The following is a 20,912-nucleotide window of genomic DNA, read 5'->3' on the forward strand; positions in this document are numbered from 1 at the left end:
GGCTCACAGGCCATATGTTTGACACCCCTGTTATAGAGTAGGGTTGAAATATTAAATTAGTGTTTGGTATGTTAAAGCGTAAGGAAAAATACCACATGTATATTAATCTATGAAGAAAAAAGTCCCCAACAAAGGACTGTTTTTAAAATGACAACAGAAATTTTGCAGCTGAATATGATGCAAGACAAGAGAACATCCTGTTAAGTTTATTACCACAAAGGTCTGAATAGAATATGGCTGCAAGAGAATCCTAGTAAGTGAGAGGGTCTGGTGATCACAGTGTTCGGTCCCACCACTAACACCAGGTCTGCAGCCTTGATACTCTCTCTCTCTCACACACACACACACACACTGAGCGAGGTGTATAGGAGCTGCAGGGCCGATAGCAGCTGGACAGCATGGAGAAATGTTCCTTTAGATTAGGGCTTTGCGCCCATCAATCATCTGGGAATAGAGGAGGGGAGTGACACATCACAGACGGGATGGAGAGAGTGGAGATGCTGTGTGTGTGACGGAGTGTGTGTCACTCACAATATGTGGTGGAGATCAAGAGTCGGGGGCGGGGGGGGGGTTCAGAGGACGATGCTGTCTTTAAGAGAGACTTCCTCATACCCTGAACTTTTCAGAGTTAGATACCAAACTGTTCCCTGAGCAGCATGTTTTTGGTTTTCAAGATGAAAATCGAGCAGTTTTTGCTGCAGTAGATTCATGATGAAAGGATAAATGTTGAGCATATCGTAATCACAGGACATTATTTTACTGTACACTATATAAAAGAACTGAAGAACTTCAATAACTTTCAATTTCAATTACACATCTGTTACTTTACTGATGCACCTTTATTGTTCACATATTTTTTCCTCAACCCCCTGTTGTTTATAGTTATATTTTATTCTGTTCTTTTTTTTCCCTACTATGTTCGTTGTTATACCGTGGGGCCTTAGAGTTTTGGAATTTCAGTTTACTGTGTGCGACGTACATATGGCAAAACTGACAATAAAGCTGACTGAATGGAGCCAGAATAATGTCACCCGCTGGTCTGTGCTCTAGTGTTTTGGTCGCCACCATCTTGTCATATTAGAGGTGAAACCCCACCAAGGTAACACTACTGTTAACTTACTTTAAACATTAATCATAACTTGTCAAATATTCACATGACAGTAGAGTCAGCTACAGTGGAGTTGTCTGTCAGCAGCTGCCTGTTGAAACACCTACACTCTTGTATTTACATGAAGTTTGTGTAGGATTATGTTCAGTACTTGGAGCTGATTGTAAACTAATGCTGTGTCTCTGTTAACATTTATTACAGCCATGTTATGTTGATTTTCTGTGAAGAACTTTCATGTTCATCAGAAGAAAACAATAAGCAATGGTAGCTATGGTTAGGTTAGAAATGTAGTCAGTAAACATTGAAAGCTACGTGCTACAAGTTCGACACAGTCACATAAGTGCATGAGCATGTTTGAGTCTTATTTCGACTGTACGGTTGGATTTCAACATGGACACCTTAGCTTAACCTGTTTGGGTTTAGAGGTGCTATCACACTTCCTCAAATGATGTCCTTAATTTCTGTCAGCTTCAGAAGAAAGCAGGCCTTTATCTATTAGAGTCAGGCCTTTATTTCTAATGTTCTGTTTAATAAGTAGAAATGATTGTATTTAGTGTGAGACCTCATTTTGTTCAGCTATTTTGATGTTAAATGCACTGCGTTCTTCTCTCCCTGAACAGTTTCAACACAAAACCCTCTAGTGTTTCCGCAGATGGAAACGAGCTGACACCTCATTTCACGTTTTACCACAGTGATTTTTACCTGGCCTGTATTTGAGGACCACATTTTATTGGTTCACGTCGACCACACCCGTTTACATTCACACTGCAGGTAAAAGTGGGCCAAATCTGACTTTTTTACCCATATCTGATTTTTTTTATGACAGTAAAAAGCACAAATCAGACCCAGACCACTTTAATATCTGGTTCTAAACTGGATAGATATCTGATGTGTCTTCAGTCACATTTCATCTGACTTTTATGTCACTGAATGCCACAAACTGTTTTGGAGGACACGGGACCCAGAAAGATCCACATTTACTTCCATAAATACAGTCGTGGAAAAAATTATTAGACCATCAAAAGTCGCCAAAAACAGTGGTTCTGTAATCACACACTAACTCCTGTGTGTATCATGTGACTAAAACAGACAGAAAAGAAAACATGGAATGCCTAAAAGCACTGTTTTTGGCAGTACAATGCCATAGCTATTGATGTAAGAACTGAAGTGATTTTGGTTATTATCAAGAAAACATGGAAAATGGATAGATATCAGCTCTGAAATTAAACTACTATGAGCTATTTTTTGTTATCATTATATTTGTCCAAACAAATGGACCTTTAGTTTCACCAGGCATTAAAATGAATAAGAAATTGAAGAAAACAAGAGATGGTCTAATAATTTTTTCCGCGACTGTACAGTGTAATGTCACTTCAGAACTGTAGGCTGTTCATGCATGAATCTGACGGCATCACATTTAAATTCTAATGTGAACAAGCATGCAAAAAAAAAAAAAAATCTGATGTCTGAAAAAATCTGAACTGAGTATTAAGACCTGCAGTGTAAACGTAACCTCAGAGACCCAGCTTGAAACTGACTCACATTTTCAGAACCAACACTGACTTAATTTCAGCCTTATAATAAAAACTTCCATCCGTCCTAAAAGTAGCTACATTGTGTAACACGCCGGACACACTCTGACCCACATAAAAGTTGTGATTCCGTGGGTGAAATCAGACTCTGCTTCACTCTGAGGCATGTGACGAGACAAGCCCTCTGGACACACGACAACCAATCATCATCCCAGAGCGTTTTGACTGACAGGTGGAATTGACAGGCTGCTTGCAGGGACACCCTCCTCCTGAGAGACATGGGAGTCTGCTGGATGGAGATACGGAGGAAGGTTACCGCGGAGACAGGGAGGAAGGGCGGGTACAGTACGTCCGAGTGTGTTTGACAGATGGATGCAGCGGGTCAGCCACGACCTCCGAGTGGATTTGTAACAGTATATTGTAATTGTATATGTGGAAACGAGGGGTTAGAGGCTGGATTTCCAATAATAGGCATGTATTCTTAGGTCTTAGTCAGTCAATGTCAAAAACGTGTCTCATATTTTCACAAGTAAAAATAACATCACACCAATGGTAGAGATATGGGGAAAAAGTTTAATTTCTTTAAGATTTTTGATGCAGTTCCTTGGTTCATTTAATGTTTTAGTTAACTTTTTATCGCTTTATATTAATGTACACAGTGTTCTAGTGACAATAAAATGCTTCTCATTGATACAGATTTATTTTTTGCTCAAAGTGCTCATAATTGTCTGCTGTGTATTTATAGTTTGCCCACAGCTCTGGGCTGTTCTTTGGTTTATTTAGTTCAGGGGGTTCGAACTCATTTTAGTTCAGGTTCCACCCTCATCCCAGTATGATCTCAAATGGGTCAGACCAGTACAATAATACTAGAAAAACTTCGAAATAATGACAACCCTACATTTTTCTCTCTGTTTTAGAGTGAAAAAAGTAAAATTATATCTATTATATCTTGATTAAAATGTCAAATTATAGTTTGCTTCCATGCTTGAACAGAAAAATTTGTTGTGGTGGTTGAATGTTGAATGTTATATAAAAATTACACTGAAGATATTGTATTTTACTATTAATATCTTCAGTGTAATTTTTGCATATCGGTGTCGAAGTCATTTTAGTTCAGGTTCCACATACAGACCAATGTGATTTCAAGTAAATTAATAGCATAATAATGAGTCCAAATTTTACTTTTGGTTTAATGTAAAAAAAAAAATGTTGAGGCAAATTACCTTATTAAAATATTTACATTTACAAACTATCCTTCCACCATTAAATGTGAATATACTGAACAACCTTAAATGTATAAACAAAAATAAGTTCCATTTTAACAATATTCTGCCTGTTACTAAATGTTTTGCTGTAATGTTATTTGTTGATCCACTGTGATCTGTAAGGTGTGTTAATAATAATCTGAGGCATAATATTGTTGAAATTGCTCTTATTTTTCTTAATAAATTTCTAGTTCTACTTTTTTTGACTCTAAAAAAAATGCATTATTATTTATATGTTATTATGCTATTATTTTACTGGTGTGATCCACTTCAGATCACATGGGTCTGTATGTGGCCCCTGAACTAAAATGAGTTTGACACCCGTGTTCTAACTCATAACCTACAGGAATACCAATTACATCAGAACAGTTTTCAATTAACTTTTTAACTGATGTTTTAGTCGCAGCGTTGCAGCCATGCTAATACTCAACTATGAGATGATTGAAGTACCTCACAGCTCACAGAGCCAGCTGTCATTTCTTCATAATATATCCCCCTCATCCTTCTATCTCTTAACCTCACCCACTTCCTATCCCTCACCTCTAATTTCGCTATCTGAATCGCTCCTCTTCAAATCTCCCACCCCTGTCTGTCGCTCTTATTGATCCTTAAACCCTCACCCCTCGTTCACCCTTCATTATTATCGGTGCTCTAAACTCCGTATTCATCATTTCATACCACTTTTCTTAGTCTTTACTCCCTCCCTCCCTCTCTCTCCCTCCATCTTCTCACCTTCACCGTCCCTTTATTCTCGCTCTTATTTTCCACCCACGTGCTCTATCTAACGCTTCATCCCGAGTTCACCCCCTTTAACCTCTGCCAGTCTGAAGATGACATCTCGCCTCAGTACGGGGAGTTAACTGTCTACACTCCTGCTCTGCCAGATAACAGATAACACACACAGAAAGAAATGTAACACACAAACATATTTAGACTTTAGCAAGGTGCATGCGATGAAATGTAAGGATTCACACAGGCTCCAAAACCATATTTAACTGAAAACTGAAAGAATCTTGCAAGGTTTTCCCCAAATTCACTTAAAATATGTGCACTCTGATTGGAAAATTACTAGGAGAACTATGGAATTTTACATTTGTAGCATCATTACCTTTGTTTATATACTGAATTTTTTAAGGGTTAGTCAGCATTCATAGTTTAACATGTAATAAGTTTCTGAAGTTCACAGTGTCTCCAGATTATCTTGACTGAAGAAATAACAGAGACTTAATCTGTCAAACAGCCAAGAATGAAGTTAAAGAAGCTGTCTTACAAATGCAAACTAGTGTCATTTTGTAGTCTTAGTATGCTGTGTACTGTGAAAAACATCAGTTGGCGGTATCAATATCATTGTAATAAAGATCACAATGATATGAAGACAAATATATGCAAATCCACGCCCACAGACCAACCCTCTATGTAAAAATATCAAACTTTACAACAGAAATAAATATCTATGGACAGGTTTATTGATACAAAAAACAGTTTGGTGTCTAAAACTAATTTCCTGGTCCGTTGCAACTGTATGGAGGGTTAAATTTGATATTTATCTCTGATTGGGTGCTGTTTATGTCTCCCATGATGACTTGGTTGATAGCTCATTCATAGACTGAGCTGCACTTACAATGTTTCTGCTCCCAGAAAATATCATATTGCTTTTCCAGTGAAACAGCTTGATTGTATTTGTCGCTAAAACCATCAGGATTCTGTCACGGAAATGTTTCACAAAGTTCATTGGCACTTTTTTTTTTTTTTTTTTTTTACACACTACCTGGTTGTTAGCTACAGTGGCTAATGGTAGCATTAGTTTATATTATAACATATGGTAGAGCAGTGGTGTAGCGTTTAGCACTTTTTGCCTCACAATATGAAGGTTCTAGGTTCTACTCTCAGTCGGACCAGTTTTCCCTGCCTTTAAAAACAGGAGTTGTTTCTCAAGTGCCCACTGTGTCACCTCCTAATGTGCTACATGCTAATGCTAGGTGCTGCTTGCACGCACCATCACCTTTAACTGTTAGTGTTGCTGTATATTGTGCAATATTGTACATATTCAGGTTTATTTTGTTATATTTTACCTTATTTTATGGTAGTTTTTATTCTATTCTATTTAGCTTTTATACATTTTATTTAATATTTTATCTTTTTTCATGCTACAAACACCAAGATCTGGGTAACTATATTTTGTTCGATCATGTCTATTGATTGAATGATAATAAAGCTGAGTCTGAATATGTATATTAGACTGGGTAAAATGCAGAGACCGAATTTCCTTATTGGGATAATAAAGTGAGTTAACCTGAGCATCAGCTTGTATGCTAAATATGGTCAATAGTGCTAGTAGGTGTGTTTTTAGCTTACCGGCTGACAGGCCGTAAGCTATTGTCGTCATGCGGCGTCCGGCGTCTGTCGTCCGTTACAAAAATTTCAATCGTCTTCTTCTCCGAAACTACAATTCTGATTGACTTCAAACTTAGTGTACAGCTTCTTTATGATGATGTCAACAAAAGTTAGTGAAATTATTTGGATCCGGATCTGATTCTGGATTTGGTGCAACTTTGAAAAATTTCCCTATTATAACAGATAGGAAGTGGATCGATGCAATAACTCAGTAAATATAAATGATATCCAGTGTAAATTTCTACAGTCCAGCCCTGATGGATAGATGACCAAAACATAATGGCCACATGCTGATCAGGATCTTCTTCTGGATCCGGGAACTTAGGGAAAATTTAATATGGGTTTTTATGGGGACAAAATTTCAATCGTCTTCTTCTCCGAAACTCCAGTTCTGATTGACTTCAAACTTGGTATACAGCTTCTTTATGATGATGTCAACACAAGGTATTGAAATTATTTCGATTAGGATCTTATTCTGGATTTGGTGTGACTTTGAAAAATTTTCCCATTAACAGATAGGAAGTGGATTGATCCAATAAATCAGTATCAATGATATCAAGTTGGAATTTGAATTTTTTACAGATCTGATTGGAATATGACCAAAACATGGACTGTTTCTGTAATAGAATAAATACACAGAACTGGGTGATAATAAATGGCATCTGGATACATTTCCCAGAGCTTTTAATTTGGCCGGTAAGCTACAGGGCCACTGGTCCCATTTTTTTTTCCTTTGCATGAAGCTGACATTGCTGTTATCACTAACTATCAGTAACACAACGGTACATGCTAACATCTATTAAGTAGTCCGGTGGCATTGAACATACCTTTATTATGTTCAAGACTTCTCTCCAGACATCAGCGAATGGCATGCAATAAACCAACAGATGATGTCAAAGTGGCTACATACACTTCTCACATCCACTTCCTTACCTCCAGCTTCAAAAACTGGCATCTAAAACCTCCTGAAACCTACGAACCCAAATATGCAAAGCATTTCATGTAAGTAAAGTGGGACAAATACAAGTTCTGTATTCCTGTAGAGGTGACACTTTAGAAATATTAGCCTCTGGATTTGTATGAGCCAGCAGCAGCAGTGCAGAAAAACTCAAATCTTTTCCACAAACATCTTATCCTTCAGTGCTACACTCAGCCATCCATGACTAGATGGATCAGTGTGGAAAAAAACAAAGGTCTTATCGCATGTGGACAAAGTGATGAGGGTGCACCTTGCTCTGTTCATGGTGATTTCTATGTGTGGATGTTGGGGTGGATCCCACGCATAGTATGTAAATGTAACACAGCCAACATCTCCCTTTCCTCACCCCAAATAAATTAGACTCTCAGCGGTGATAATATGCATATAGTGTGCCTTCACGCTCCATTATAATTAACTAGTGTATGATAACCCAGCACCCATCCACTATACACACACACAGAGCCTGGTAAATAATAATAACCATTATTACGCCTGCCATTATAATGCTTTATTGGAGTTAATTTAAATAACTCTGTTGGGGCGGATAAGGAGCAAGGAGTGCTGGGCAAGCAGGAAAACACTTGCCTCGCTTGGCTGACTTCCTGGGGCCCCTGGAAGTGACAGAACAGCCAAAAGAGGCCCTTCTGTACTACACATGGCACATATTAGAGGTATGAGAATGCAGTTGCAGAGTCTCCGCTATGAAAAATAACTCTACTATTAGAATCTATACCACCGTCAGGAAGTAAAAATGAGATGCATTCATTGTTAATTTTTCCTTGGGATACATTTACGAACCCTAACCTGCAAAGTTACTGAGAAAAAGACAGTTTTATCTATTAATACCCTCAGTTATAATTATTTCAGTCATACTAAGTGGATTTTTTCTGAACTACCAACACAATTAACAATAACACAATAACAATTGAAAGATTAGACACACACATTATTCCTCAATTCTCACAGTTACAGATTTATCTCAACCTTGATATACCGTAGATATGTTGTCAAAATCCACTGAAGGCCGGGACAACAGAGGCTGAACTGACAAACAGGCAGCAACGAGCAGCTGTTTTCTACATCTCAACATAAACTGTTTTTGCTTTGTTGCAGCGTGTCATTTTTATCTTATTGTGTCTGTTACAGAGTATTCATTTTGTTATGTCTTTTGTTTTTGTTGCATCTTTTACAGTTTTCTTCTAGTTGCGTCTCTAGGTTTGTGTTTGTTTTGTTAGGTTTTTTATGATGTTTGCGTCCTCTTACTTCATCTGTATGTTGTATCTTTTCCTCTTGTGTATTTAACACATTTGTCTTACTTTTTTTTTTTTTTTTTTTTTTTAACACTGCTTGTGCTTTGGTCAAGGTTAAAGGTTAACTCGCTTTACTATCCCTGTAGGGAAATTTAGTCTCTGCATTTTACCCATCCTAATATACACACAGTACCGAGCATTAGCATTAGCAATTCGCATGTACCTGTTTTTAGCAACTGTAACACACCACAGTATCCCCCTGGGATTAATAAAGTATTTCGATTCTGATTTTAATGGCAGGGTAAACTGGAGGACACAGAAGAAAACAATACGGTATTTTGAGAACAGTTAAGTTGCTTCATCCTGTTGCACCTTGTTATGTTTACGTTTACGTTTACGTTTACGTTTACGCATTTGGCAGACGCTTTTTTCCAAAGCGACTTACAGGGGAAAACCAATTAAATCACTCAATCAATCAAATTTTATTTATATAGCGCCAGATCACAAGAAAGTTATCTCTTGACATTTTATATATAGAGTTGGTCAAAACCAGACTCTAAGCCAATTTACAGAAACCCAACAGAATCCTCCAGGAGCAAACACTTGTGACTGGTGACAGTGGCGAGGAAAAACTTCCCTTTAACAGGCAGAAACCTCGAGCAGACCCAGACTCCTGGAGGATGGCCGTCTGCCTTGACCAGTTGGGGTTAAAGAGAGAGAGTAGAGAAGGGGAAAAAGAGAGAGCGATAGAGATAGGGACTGGGGGAGAGGGGGAGAAGGGGGGAGTAGGGGGAGACACATGGAGGCGGTTGAGGATAAGTGAGTGGTGATGATGAGGGCAGGGAAGAGGCCGGACCACCGCAGCAGGTCCAGAGATAATCGTGAAAGAATCTGTGGTTGTCCTGGGAAAAACCTTATTAGAATATTTAAAATGGAATGTTTGAAAGTGCTAGGATAGGAGGTGCTCTCGGAAGAGCTGGCTCTTCAGGAGCTTCTTGAAGATAGGCAGGGATGACTCTGTTCTTGTAGCACTTGGTAGAGCGTTCCACCAACGTGGAACGACCCATGAAAAGAGCCTGGATTGTCTTGTACAAGGTCTGGGGACCACCAGACTACGTTCCCCAGACGAGCGGAGTGGTCGTGGGGCGACATAAGCTTTTATTAGTGCACCTAAGTAGACAGGAGCAGACCCACGGAGAATTTTGTAGGCTAGGATTAAAGATTTGAATTTGATGCGGGCAGCTATGGGTAGCCAGTGTAACTCAATGAGTAAGGGGGTGACATGTGCCCTTTTAGGCTGATTGAAGACCAGACGCGCTGCTGCATTCTGGACCATCTGTAGTGGTTTGACAACACAAGCTGGGAGGCCCGTTAGAAGAGCATTGCAGTAGTCAAGACGGGAGATAACCATAGTCTGCACCAGGAGCTGGGTGGCCTGTTCGGTTATGTCTTAAATGGTGCTCATTCTGTTGTGTGTTTAACATTGTTTTTGAATTCCTTCTGTTATACTAAGACTTTTTCATATGGTTTTATCCTTAATCTTGGGAAATAACTTCCTAAACTACCTACAAATTGGCAAACTCAGCTTTTCTCCACATACAAAAGAACAGAAATAAAGAAAATGCACTGACATCACACTTTGACGCTGCTCATGGTAATTTAGAAAACTAGCAGAAAATAGAAGATGATGCATTCCTCACACAGCTCTGCAGCATAAAAAGAACGATGTGGATGGTATAGTATTGCATGTTAAGTCACAACTGTACCTATAATTTTATTTCTGTGAAACATGGGAGGTTATCTTCCTACATTTCACTGAGCTTGAGATATTTGCAAATATCAATAATGAAATGGATGTAATTCCACTGGTATGAACCCTTTAGCCTCTGACGTGTCTGTGGTGAGCATTCTGAATATATGATTTATTTTAAATATTCATAAAAATTCAACTGTTTGCTCAATAGGAAAAATGTGCTGATAGAATATACCTTGTTCTTTCCATAGACATCTGAGCATGCTCAGTTCACTCCCCACCTCCTGTGGAATAGGGGGCAAAACACAGAGCAGCAAGTGTGACGACTCGCTATAAAAATAGACTGTTTGGACTTTTTTTTTTTTTTTTTTTTACACTGTTTTTCTTGTTTTTTGTTTTTATTTTTGTTTGCAGTGTTGTCGTGATTTTTTTTTTGTGTGTGTGTCTGTGTGTGTGTGCATTTTTATCAGTGTTGACTGTGTAACTGTTTTTTGGAGTCCAACCAGGTGCTAAAAAGCAGCTGAACTGATTAAGAAAAAAAACAAAACAAAAACTACAGGGCCAAAATTCAAATACATGTTGTTATCCAGTGTGTTCCAGTTCACAGTTCATGTTCAACATCCTAAATCTCTAATTGATGTATATTCTGAGTGCCTTATTTAGTCCAAACCTGTCAAACTTCAACTCCTCTGTCTTTTTCTCTTATTCCACCTGTTTTGACCCTAAAACACACAGTAAAACAAAACTACTGAAGAAAAAGAATATAAGCACATACTCACAGCAGCTTTAATGAACCTGAAACAGATGCACATTCACAGCAGCACGTTTCATTCAAGTAAATAAAGGGTTATGCTTTCAAGTTAATCAGAACAGGTCATTTTTTGCCCTGGATACTGTAAGGACCACCATAACGAATACACACTTCACTAGGCTGTTCCACTGAACTCAACACAATGATAGTGTCCTCCAATAGAGAATTAAACAAACCTTCCACTCTCTCCTCTATCATCCCCGTGAGCACATGTGAACACTGCTGCACCGTATGGGAAGCAGCTCTCTGTAATAAATAACTCATACACAGCGTTCAGTCGCACAGGCTCTTTGGCCACTGATAATGGATTTCTCCTCAGTACTGTAGGGAGAGAATGTGTGGGGACTGCCAGCAAATGACAAGGGATTACTGTGACACCCATTTGCATATCAAGAATTTTAAACAGCGAGGGAGAAAATATCGAACCCTGCAGCCTGCAAGGTCATTGAAAAGACCCCCCCTTCCTCCTTCTTCTTCTTCTCTTCATAATTTATTTTGCATATCATGCAGTATGGACACAGTGTAGATTAAAAAGGCGGCTTTAGCGTATCATGGCATCCCTGATAGGAACCGGTTACCACCTAGACTTCTTCACCTAGACACCACCACATCCTCATCAAACCGACGGAGGACACCCCCACCCCCACCCCCACATATCGCCTTGTTTTAAGCACAAAAAGAACTGAAAATTGCTCAAGTCTCTAATCCATTCCAAGTTTATTATCTCTTTAATTTCAATGTTTTTTTCATATCAATGGAAGCCACAAAGCCAGCGGTTTGATAGCCGCTGTTGGCAGGAAATGGTGAAAAAGAGAAAAAAAAAAAACACACACACACACATATCCACAAAATAAAAAAGCCTCGACTATCATCTATGACTAAGGAGTTTATTCAGATTGACATATAAACAACTCATTACAGTGTCAAACGTGTCAACTGGAAAATGTGTGTCCGGTAATGAATTGTACTATCTTTAAAAAACGCAGAGATGAATTAAAATGTTCCGTTGTTGTTGTTGTCTCTGTTGTATGTTAATATCAGTCTGTCTGAACAATAGTAATGACTGCCACAAAGAAGTATTTGAATAAATTATTTGAATAAATTAAGAGATTGTTATCATAAGGTTAGAACATTAATGGAGTGCGGAAAGGGAAATTAAAATTTTCATATCTAGAAATGATTGAGTTTCAAACTGGAATAAATCATATTTTGGGGCTTTTGAAACATGGCTAATGAGGGAATATTCGGTGACTTCAGACCTGGGGTTTCAGCTCAGGTTTACGTGGGAAAGCAGAGACATGGTTCAGTAAGGTCTGTGTAACAACCAATAACATAATAGTTTTGTCCATTTTACATATTTACATCTGATTTTGTTCAATACAGATGTTCATTAATGTGCACTGTCCCTACCAAATAAACACAAAAAATAAAGAAACCATATTAAAGCCAATAACATAATAAAATGTTTGAACCAAAAATGTAATAATATTAAGTTGCTTTGTTAGTGGCTCAAACACATTTTGATTGATTGTTTATTTTTATTTCTAATATAACATTAAAACCAAAACAAGAAAATTTTATATGAAAAGAAAACATATTCAAAAAGGAGCAGGATGAAGTTTAGCTTATAACTACATCCTATGTATCTGCCTATTTGACAGTTATTTGTTGTACTTTTGTCATGTTCCATCTCTGTCTTTTACATCTTTTTTTCTTTTACTTTTTGTTGCATCTTTACGTTGTTTTTCTCTTGTCACATGCCACTTTAATCAACATACATCTTTTATGTTGATTTCATTTTCTTCCATCTTTGAGGTCGTTTCTCTCTTGTACCATTTTTGTGCAGTTACATCTATTCATGTCACTTTACTCTTCTGCCTTTTACATTGTTTTTGTTTTACTATGTCTCTTCCACTGATTTCATCCTGTTAAGTCTTACCTTGTCATCATGTGTGATCTACACTGATGTATACACAAAGGATACAAGGGATCATCTTTTCTGTGTCCATCTATTTCGATTGAAATCTGTCAGGATGTTGTGAAGATGTGCAGTGATGCAAAAGAAACATAATGCAGAAAACTCCTCAGCTGCAATAAATCTAAACCAGGGGTGTCAAACTCATTTCAGTTTAGGGGCCACATTCAGCCCTATATGATCTCAAGTGGGTTGGACCAGTAAAATACCTGCAGAAAAAGTAAAATTAAGACAAATAAGTGCAATTTTAACAACATTATGTCTCAGCTTATCATGTGCATTACAACTTGCAGCTCACAGTGGATCTACAAAGACGCAAAACTGTTACTAACAGGCAGAATATTGGTCAAATTACACTTAATTCTCTTAAGACGTTACAGGTTGTTCATATTTGTTCATATTTTTCAAACTTTTTTGTGAAAGTATAGTTTCTAAATAAGCATTTTCATGTAATTATATTTTTTTATACTAAAACAAAGGGCAAAATTTGAAGTTATCATTTTTTATAGCAGTGATTCCCAACCTTTTTTGGCTTGTGACCCCATTTTAACATCACAAATTTCTCAGACACACCCAGACATTCAAAACATAGATGTTTTTCTCTTGGAGATGTCTTAGTGGGGCCAGGCGGGGTAAGAAATCTTTCCATTCTCTGTTCGGTCCGATTTTCTGATTGCAACTGTGTTCGGGCAGGTTGAAGCATAGTAACGCATGCGGTCACATGATCAGGTCAATCAAGATATGCCCTCTCAGATATTATATCCTGCATTTTATTTGAACTGGATTTTTATTGGGAAAAGTGTGTGGTGTTTTAATTATAATTAAATATATATTGAATTATTAAAAAATATTTTTATAAGTAATTAATTTTTTAATTTTTATCAATTACTAGAAATTTCAGGCAACCCCATTTGAATTCCAGGTGACCCCCACGTGGGGTCGCAACCCCAAGGTTTAACAACACTGATTTTAAGGTTGCTATAATAATATTTTACACTTCAGATCATATTGGTTTGTATGTGGCCCCTGAAGTAAAACAATTTCAACATCCTTGATAGTCAGTATCTTCAGTGTAATTTTTGCATTTCATAAATTCATCCCACAGGCTGAATTGGACCCTTTGGCGGGCTGGTTATGTTTGATAGCCCTGAGCTAAAAGGTGGGATAGACTAAAAGTTGTCCAAAAAAAAAAAAGAAGAAGATTCAAGGTAAGCCCAGATATGCAAAACCTCTGCTTAAGTACAGTACCTCCCACCTCCGCCTTGCAGTGACACTAGTGAACCACTGGCATCAGTAAAAACTCCTCTGAGGTTAAAATCATGAACCTGTGGTCTATGAGCGCGTCTAAAAGGCACCAACAGTGAGAAACGAGTGGAATGCCAACACTCCCACAGGAGATAAAACCCCCTGTTTATTTCCATACCAGCCAATACACACTCACCCTGCTGTGTTTATGGGAACTGTACGATACTGTACACGGGGAACGTTCTGTATGAACAGGAGCACATTAGCCCTTCAATGACATGCCAGACAAAGAAGGGGAAGAAGGTGGTGGGTGGGGGGTGGAGGTGTGAGAAGGGGGCGGAAACAATGAAAAGCTGGAGTAAAACGTGAAAAAAAAAAAAAGAGGAGATGTATGTTGTTGGATGGAGAGGCAGAGCTGTTGGTGGGGTTTGTGATGGAGAGACCAGAGGAGAAGGTGGATGGATGGAGGGAGGGAAAAAGACGGTGGGAGGGGAGGGGGGGGTGATGGAGGGGAGGAGGGGGGGGGGGTTGACGATAAGAGAAAAATTCAGACCGGTCAAAGTTTCCTTTTTGCCAATCGTGCTCCTGATAAAGACAGCGCCTGCTCCGGAGCTGATAGAGGGGCTATCTCTCTCCCTTACTCTCCCTCACCCCCCCCCCCCCCCTTCTCAACTCACCCCCCCCCTCACCACCTCCATCCCTCTGCCTCGCTCACCCGGCAGTTAGTTTGCGAGGAGGAAAGGAAGGAGAGAAAAAAAAACAATAAAAAAGAAAAAAAAAAAAAAAGCGAAGGGCCCTATCAGTGCAGCATCATGGTGCTACCATCAACCAGCCACCGCACGGCAATTAATATCGCTCCAATTACTGTTAAAGGGACGAGGCTGGGACAGGACGATAATGAACACATCCTCCTCCACGACGCAGGAATTAAAAATACACGTGCACACACTTGTAAACACACATGCACAGACGTACATAAAACCGCTTTAAAAAAAATAAATAAATAAAAGAGAGAGAGTGGGGGGAAATAATGCGGTAATCTTCTTGCATTGTTTAACTCATTGAAGACAACAGGCAGAGAGAAATAAATAACAAAACAAACCTCGATAAGGGAGGAAATAAATAATAAAATTATGGCGATTTACTTGTTATCTCCCCTTAGCCACGCATGTGTGTGTGTGTGTGTGTGTTTGTTACGACTTGAATAAATTTTCCCCTGGCCTGTCATATTCACATCTCCTGTTTGAAGGAACGGGACGACAACAGAACCTGAACGCTTGAAATGAGGCAACGTGTACACAACTACACCATATATGTACAACTACAACGCATGTGCGCGCTCAGGAGCATACAAGAGCATTAGAGGTACATAGAGTAGAGCCTGAAGCACATTATAGCACATTTAGCCCCTGTTTACACTAGGGTAAACTCTAAGATCAGGATAAAACAAAGGTGTAAATGCATCATTACAGGATTTTGATTGGATCTTCTTGGAGTTTGCATTGATCTCCGGTACATGTAAACGCAATCTGTACAGCATGTGCTAATGTTATCATTCAACTTTTATCAGAAGGGAGTATTCACGTCCATGGAGCCTAAAGAAACATGATGCCTCTTAGCTTTATGTGGTATCAGGGTATCTGTAGGTTGGATGAAATTTTATGACTTTTTAAGATACTTTTTAAGGCGTCTTTGGCCAAATTTCAGACCTTACATTCACATATGTAACAGTCCAACAGGTCTCAGCGTTGTGTTGAACCAGTACTTTAATAAAAGCTCTGAAGGAGTAAATAGTGTTTTCTTAGGCACTGATCATATTTGCTTTTGGCTCCTGTATCATCAGAGCTGGAAACTATCACGACTTCCTGTACTCAGAGTATTCAGGGATTTGTTCTTTACTTCAGTGTTTATCTTTTTGACTCTCCCTACATTTGTCTGTACTTTCTACTCCTTTCTTTTAATTCAAACAGGCACGTTTTAATGCATTTAAGGAGAATTTTTGCGTATGCATCATCACCTTTTCAATCTCAAAACAGATTTCAGCCCAAATGGACAAAAACACATAGAATTTCTTGGTGCATCACTGTATATGACACACGGCAAACATAACAAGAAAGAAATCTAAAAGATAGAACAAGACAAAAACAACAAGAAAAGATGTAAAACAAGTAATCTGCAGGTTTGATGGAGCCAAATATATGACTTTTTAGGTCATTTTTCAAGGAATCTTTGGTCAAATTTCAGACCTTCCATTCACATTATAACAGTCCAATGGGCCTCATAGTTATTATAGACCAATATGCACAAAAAATACACTAGAATGCACTACAACATACAAAAAATATGCTAGAATACAATAAAACACAGAAGAAATATGAAAAATCCACAAACAGGGTATCTGCAGGTTTGATGAAGCCACATTTATGACTTTTTAAGATATTTTTTTCATCATCTTTGGTCAAATTTCAGACCTTCCATTCACAAAAATATCAGTCCAACAGGCCTCATGGGCTACATTTAGACTGCAGGGTAAATGTGGCCCAAATTGGATTTTTTTGCCAATATGTGACCTGTATCCGATCTGTTAAAGACAGTTTGAACAGCACAAATCTGACCCAGGCCACTTTCATTTATGGTCCTTAATCTGACAGATATCTGATATTTTTCAATGTGACTTCAGTCAGAATGGCCAGGCCACATTTATCCGACCTTTACATCATTGAAATGCGACAAACATAACAATTCTCTACATCCCAGGAGTGTTACTTCTGTCATGACAGTCAGTGTGTGCCTGCGTGGTCACGTATTACATCAGGACCTCTTTTGTGCATGTGGGTCACTTCAGGGTCGCATTTAGTTCATACTCAAAACAAATAGATGTCGCATTTAATGTGTAATATGAACCAGCACACAAAAAAAATTGGATATCACCAAAAAAAATCTGAATTGTGCATTAAGACCTGCTTTCTGAACGTAACCATAGTTATTGTGTTGAACCAGTGTGAACCCTGTTTACATCCACTGACGTTCCATTTCGTTTGTCCATGAGTGCGTCTGTTAGTGACGTTCATACCTGAACCCCTCCACCATGAATTACAGTTGGACGCTCCACTCATTCCCATCTCCATTAGGATAAAATGATCAACAATAATCACACACTGAAATAATTCTGTACAAAGATGTAAAAAGAAAATATAGAAATATTATTTATTGTTTATTGTTATCCAAGATTTTTTTTCCCTTAACTCAAGCAAAAAAATCTGCCAATGGAACAAGTGAAAATTATCTTGGCAACATTTCTTGAACCAAGATTTTCTAGATCTTTTGTCTAAAAATAAGTTCTTATATCTCACTGAAAAGTTACTCTTTAGGTGATTGTCTTATTTTAAGTGTGATGAGATATTTGGACTAGAAATGAGAAAAATACACTTGGTAAGATTTGGACTTTCTCCAGTTCTGTTCCCGCCCCATTGAGATCATATTGGTTTGTATTTGGCCCCTGAATTAAAATGAGTTCGACAGCCCTGGTCTATACATGCTATGGTTCACCTCTACAGTAATGGTTCCTGTTCTACAGATGATCAGCTGATCTTACAGTCTCAGTTTCAGGTGTAAATCTGAAGTTGATCAATGTGAACAGAGGCCATTATTGAGAAAACTAAAGCCACAGCTGTTATTTTGACGTTTTTTAGAAGAACAATGCATCCTTTATCTGGAACCTGAGTATATTTAGATGTGACGGGCAGATATGATAACAGATTAGGAGACGATTAAATACTTTAGAATCTCAGACTGTACATGGTGGAGGGAAAAATGCACTGATGCACTCCGATAACTTTTACTTTGCTACTCAACTTTGATGCTCCTGAATATAAAGTAGGACCAAGATATAGAAGAGGGAAAAAAAACACTTAAATTAAAAACAAATGACTTCTGGGCAGCCTTTTCCATCTACTGATAGGAACCACACAGCTCGGGTCATATCTTAGCTCCCAAAAATAACACAACTGAGAAAATTCCAACTGCCGACTCCTGCAGTGAGATCACTCTGAGTCTGGAACTCTGTAGAATATGTTTGGTATGTTTAGGTTTTCATTCCTGTGGGGACTGAAGTGGCCCTACTGACCTGGACCCTTCCACTGTAACACCTCCTCCTCTTCCTCCCCGTCCTCTTCCTCTTCTCCGCCGCTGTGAGTCGGATGAACTGGCTCCTCCCCGTCTTTGTCTTCATCGTCAGGTCCTCCTCTCGAGTCCTGCGTCCTGGGTTCTGTACAAAACAAAAAAAAAAACAAAAAAACACACAAACCAAAAATATCAGACCTCAAATCCTGGTGGCTTATGTGGATAGAAATGACGTTGGGTTTAGGAAACGTCATGGAGAAACCTCACAGGAATTTCATTTTTTGAATTTTCTAGTAGTTGCTGTTGAGCCGTTTTCCACACTCATGACCAGGAACCTAAAATATGACTTTATTTTTCTTCTTTTTCTGGTGTGTGTGTTCATTGGCTCTAAAATTAAGTTATTTTTCATGTTGTTCATGGTTGTTCATGTTATTCACATTTTCATAATGTAATTTTACTTTTTCTGCTCTACATCCATTGATTTGGTCTCAAACGTAAATCTGTTGAGAATGTCTGGCTTACCTAGTTTGTTAGAATATAATAAACCCTTTCATGAACTGGACTGGCATGGTTTATTCTTAAAAACTGTATCATCAGAGCAGAAGTTTGGGGAACACTAATGTATTAAACACTGCAGTCTGACCGGTGCTGTGAGACATCTTCATCTATGTGATAATACAGTATTATACCGTGAATTAAAATGCGATTCCACCTGTGCTATGACCGCGTGTGTGCATCTGTGTGTGCATGAGCAGTGTGTGTTCCCGTCTGCTGATCAAACGCAGCGGTGAAATGACTCCCACGGCGGTGTAACCCGACTCCTTTGCCACGCAGAGATGGACCCTTTGATTCCCTCGTCGTGACTCACAGACTCATCAGAAACATCATCTCTGGTTCTTTCCACCTGTCTTCCATCAGGTTCTCATTCTGTCGTCTATCTTTGCATCTAGTCTCCTCCCCTCGGCTGCCTCTGTTCCTATAATCACTATTGATATCCCTGGCATTGATCAGGCTGATTACCCAGCCTCCTGCTCACTGATCAAACACATCAGAGTGTGTTCGTCCTGTCTTGTGCGTGTCCAGAGCTGTGTGATCTAAATGTCTCTATGTGATGTCTATTTACATGCTTAGTGTATGACAGGGGTCACATACAGCCCCATGTGATCTAGAGTGGGCCGGACCGGTACAATAAAATAGAATAAAAATAGAATAATAAGCTATAAATAATGTCAACTCCAAACTTTTTACTTCTTTTTTTGGGAAATAAGGACAATTACACAATGAAAATGTGTACATCTAAATAATTATCCTTTAAAAAAGTGTGAATAACAGGAACAACCTAAAATTTCTTAAGAAATATAAGTGTAATTTTAACAATATTCTATTTCAGTTTGCCATTTACATATATACATTACAACTTACAGATCACAGTGGATCTACAAATACACAAAATATTTAAGAATATTGAGAAATTTGAGAAACATGATTACAATTAACAGGAAAGAAAAAGAATAACAAATATAAACAAAAAGAATAACAGGACCAAAACTTAACAAAAAATTGAGAAACATGAACAAAATGAACAGAAATAAACAAACAAACAAACAAAAAAAACAACAACTAAAGCCAGCAAATGTGATCAAATTAATCAAAAACAAAGCAAAGCATGCACAAAAATGAACAAAAACCTGAGAAACTAAGAAATGTTCACAAATGGGTCGGATTGGACCCTGCAGTGGGCTGGTTTTAACCCTCGAGCCATATGTTTGACACCCCTGGTGTATGACGTGCGAACCCTGAACTTTGCCTGCAGCTGTTATCAGTCAGTTCATCATTGTATCCCTCCCTATTAGTGATTAGTTAGATTAGATTAATAGTTACATCACAGCACCTGGACTTATCTGGGCTCAACATCTCTCTGTTGTTTTGCGTCGTCATCAGGCCAAAGGTGAGGCTGACTCAAAAGTGGGCGTCATAGAACTGGTCAACTACATGTGGACATTAAACTAACCGGTAGTTTTCACTGTAGTTACACAGTGTGAGGAGGAAAATAAAGAGGAAAGGTCATATTTTAACAAACTATGCCATCCTCAAATTTTCACTTAGACACGCCAACGATCTGAATCAGATCTGAAAATATGAAAAAAATCTCTTGGATCCATTCTCTGCCACCCAACAGGAAGTCCAACATTTTATCTGAAAATGTAATTATTGCCACGTTTTTGCCATTTCTAATCATTGCACTGCTGAGACAGAAACCAAGAGTAAACTCTTTCTTCAATATTCCAAAGGAGCACTAACTATATGACATAAACTGCATTATAATCTGTCAAAGCTTTCATTTAGATTGTATTTATGTATATTAAGTGCAAGTGAAAAGGTGTAAACAGCTCCACTGATTCAGATTCAAGCATCGGTTTAGTCAGATTGGAAACAAGACTCAATAGAACAGTATTAGTATCATTGGTTGAAAAAAAT

At 38.3% G+C, this 20,912-nt stretch overlaps 1 protein-coding gene across 1 annotated transcript in view; it reads right to left on the reverse strand.

Moving 5' to 3' along the window:
* The window catches only part of zfpm1 (zinc finger protein, FOG family member 1), a 140,696-nt gene that overhangs the window by 57,908 nt on the left and 61,876 nt on the right, over window positions 1-20,912 (reverse strand). The window contains exon 4 of the mRNA XM_030136526.1: window positions 18,439-18,579. Within this exon, the coding sequence (XP_029992386.1) occupies window positions 18,439-18,579 (141 nt within the window). The remainder of the gene's footprint in view (window positions 1-18,438; window positions 18,580-20,912) is intronic.

The sequence above is a fragment of the Sphaeramia orbicularis genome, chromosome 6 (assembly GCF_902148855.1).
Source record: "Sphaeramia orbicularis chromosome 6, fSphaOr1.1, whole genome shotgun sequence".
NCBI classification, from domain to species: Eukaryota; Metazoa; Chordata; class Actinopteri; order Kurtiformes; family Apogonidae; genus Sphaeramia; species Sphaeramia orbicularis.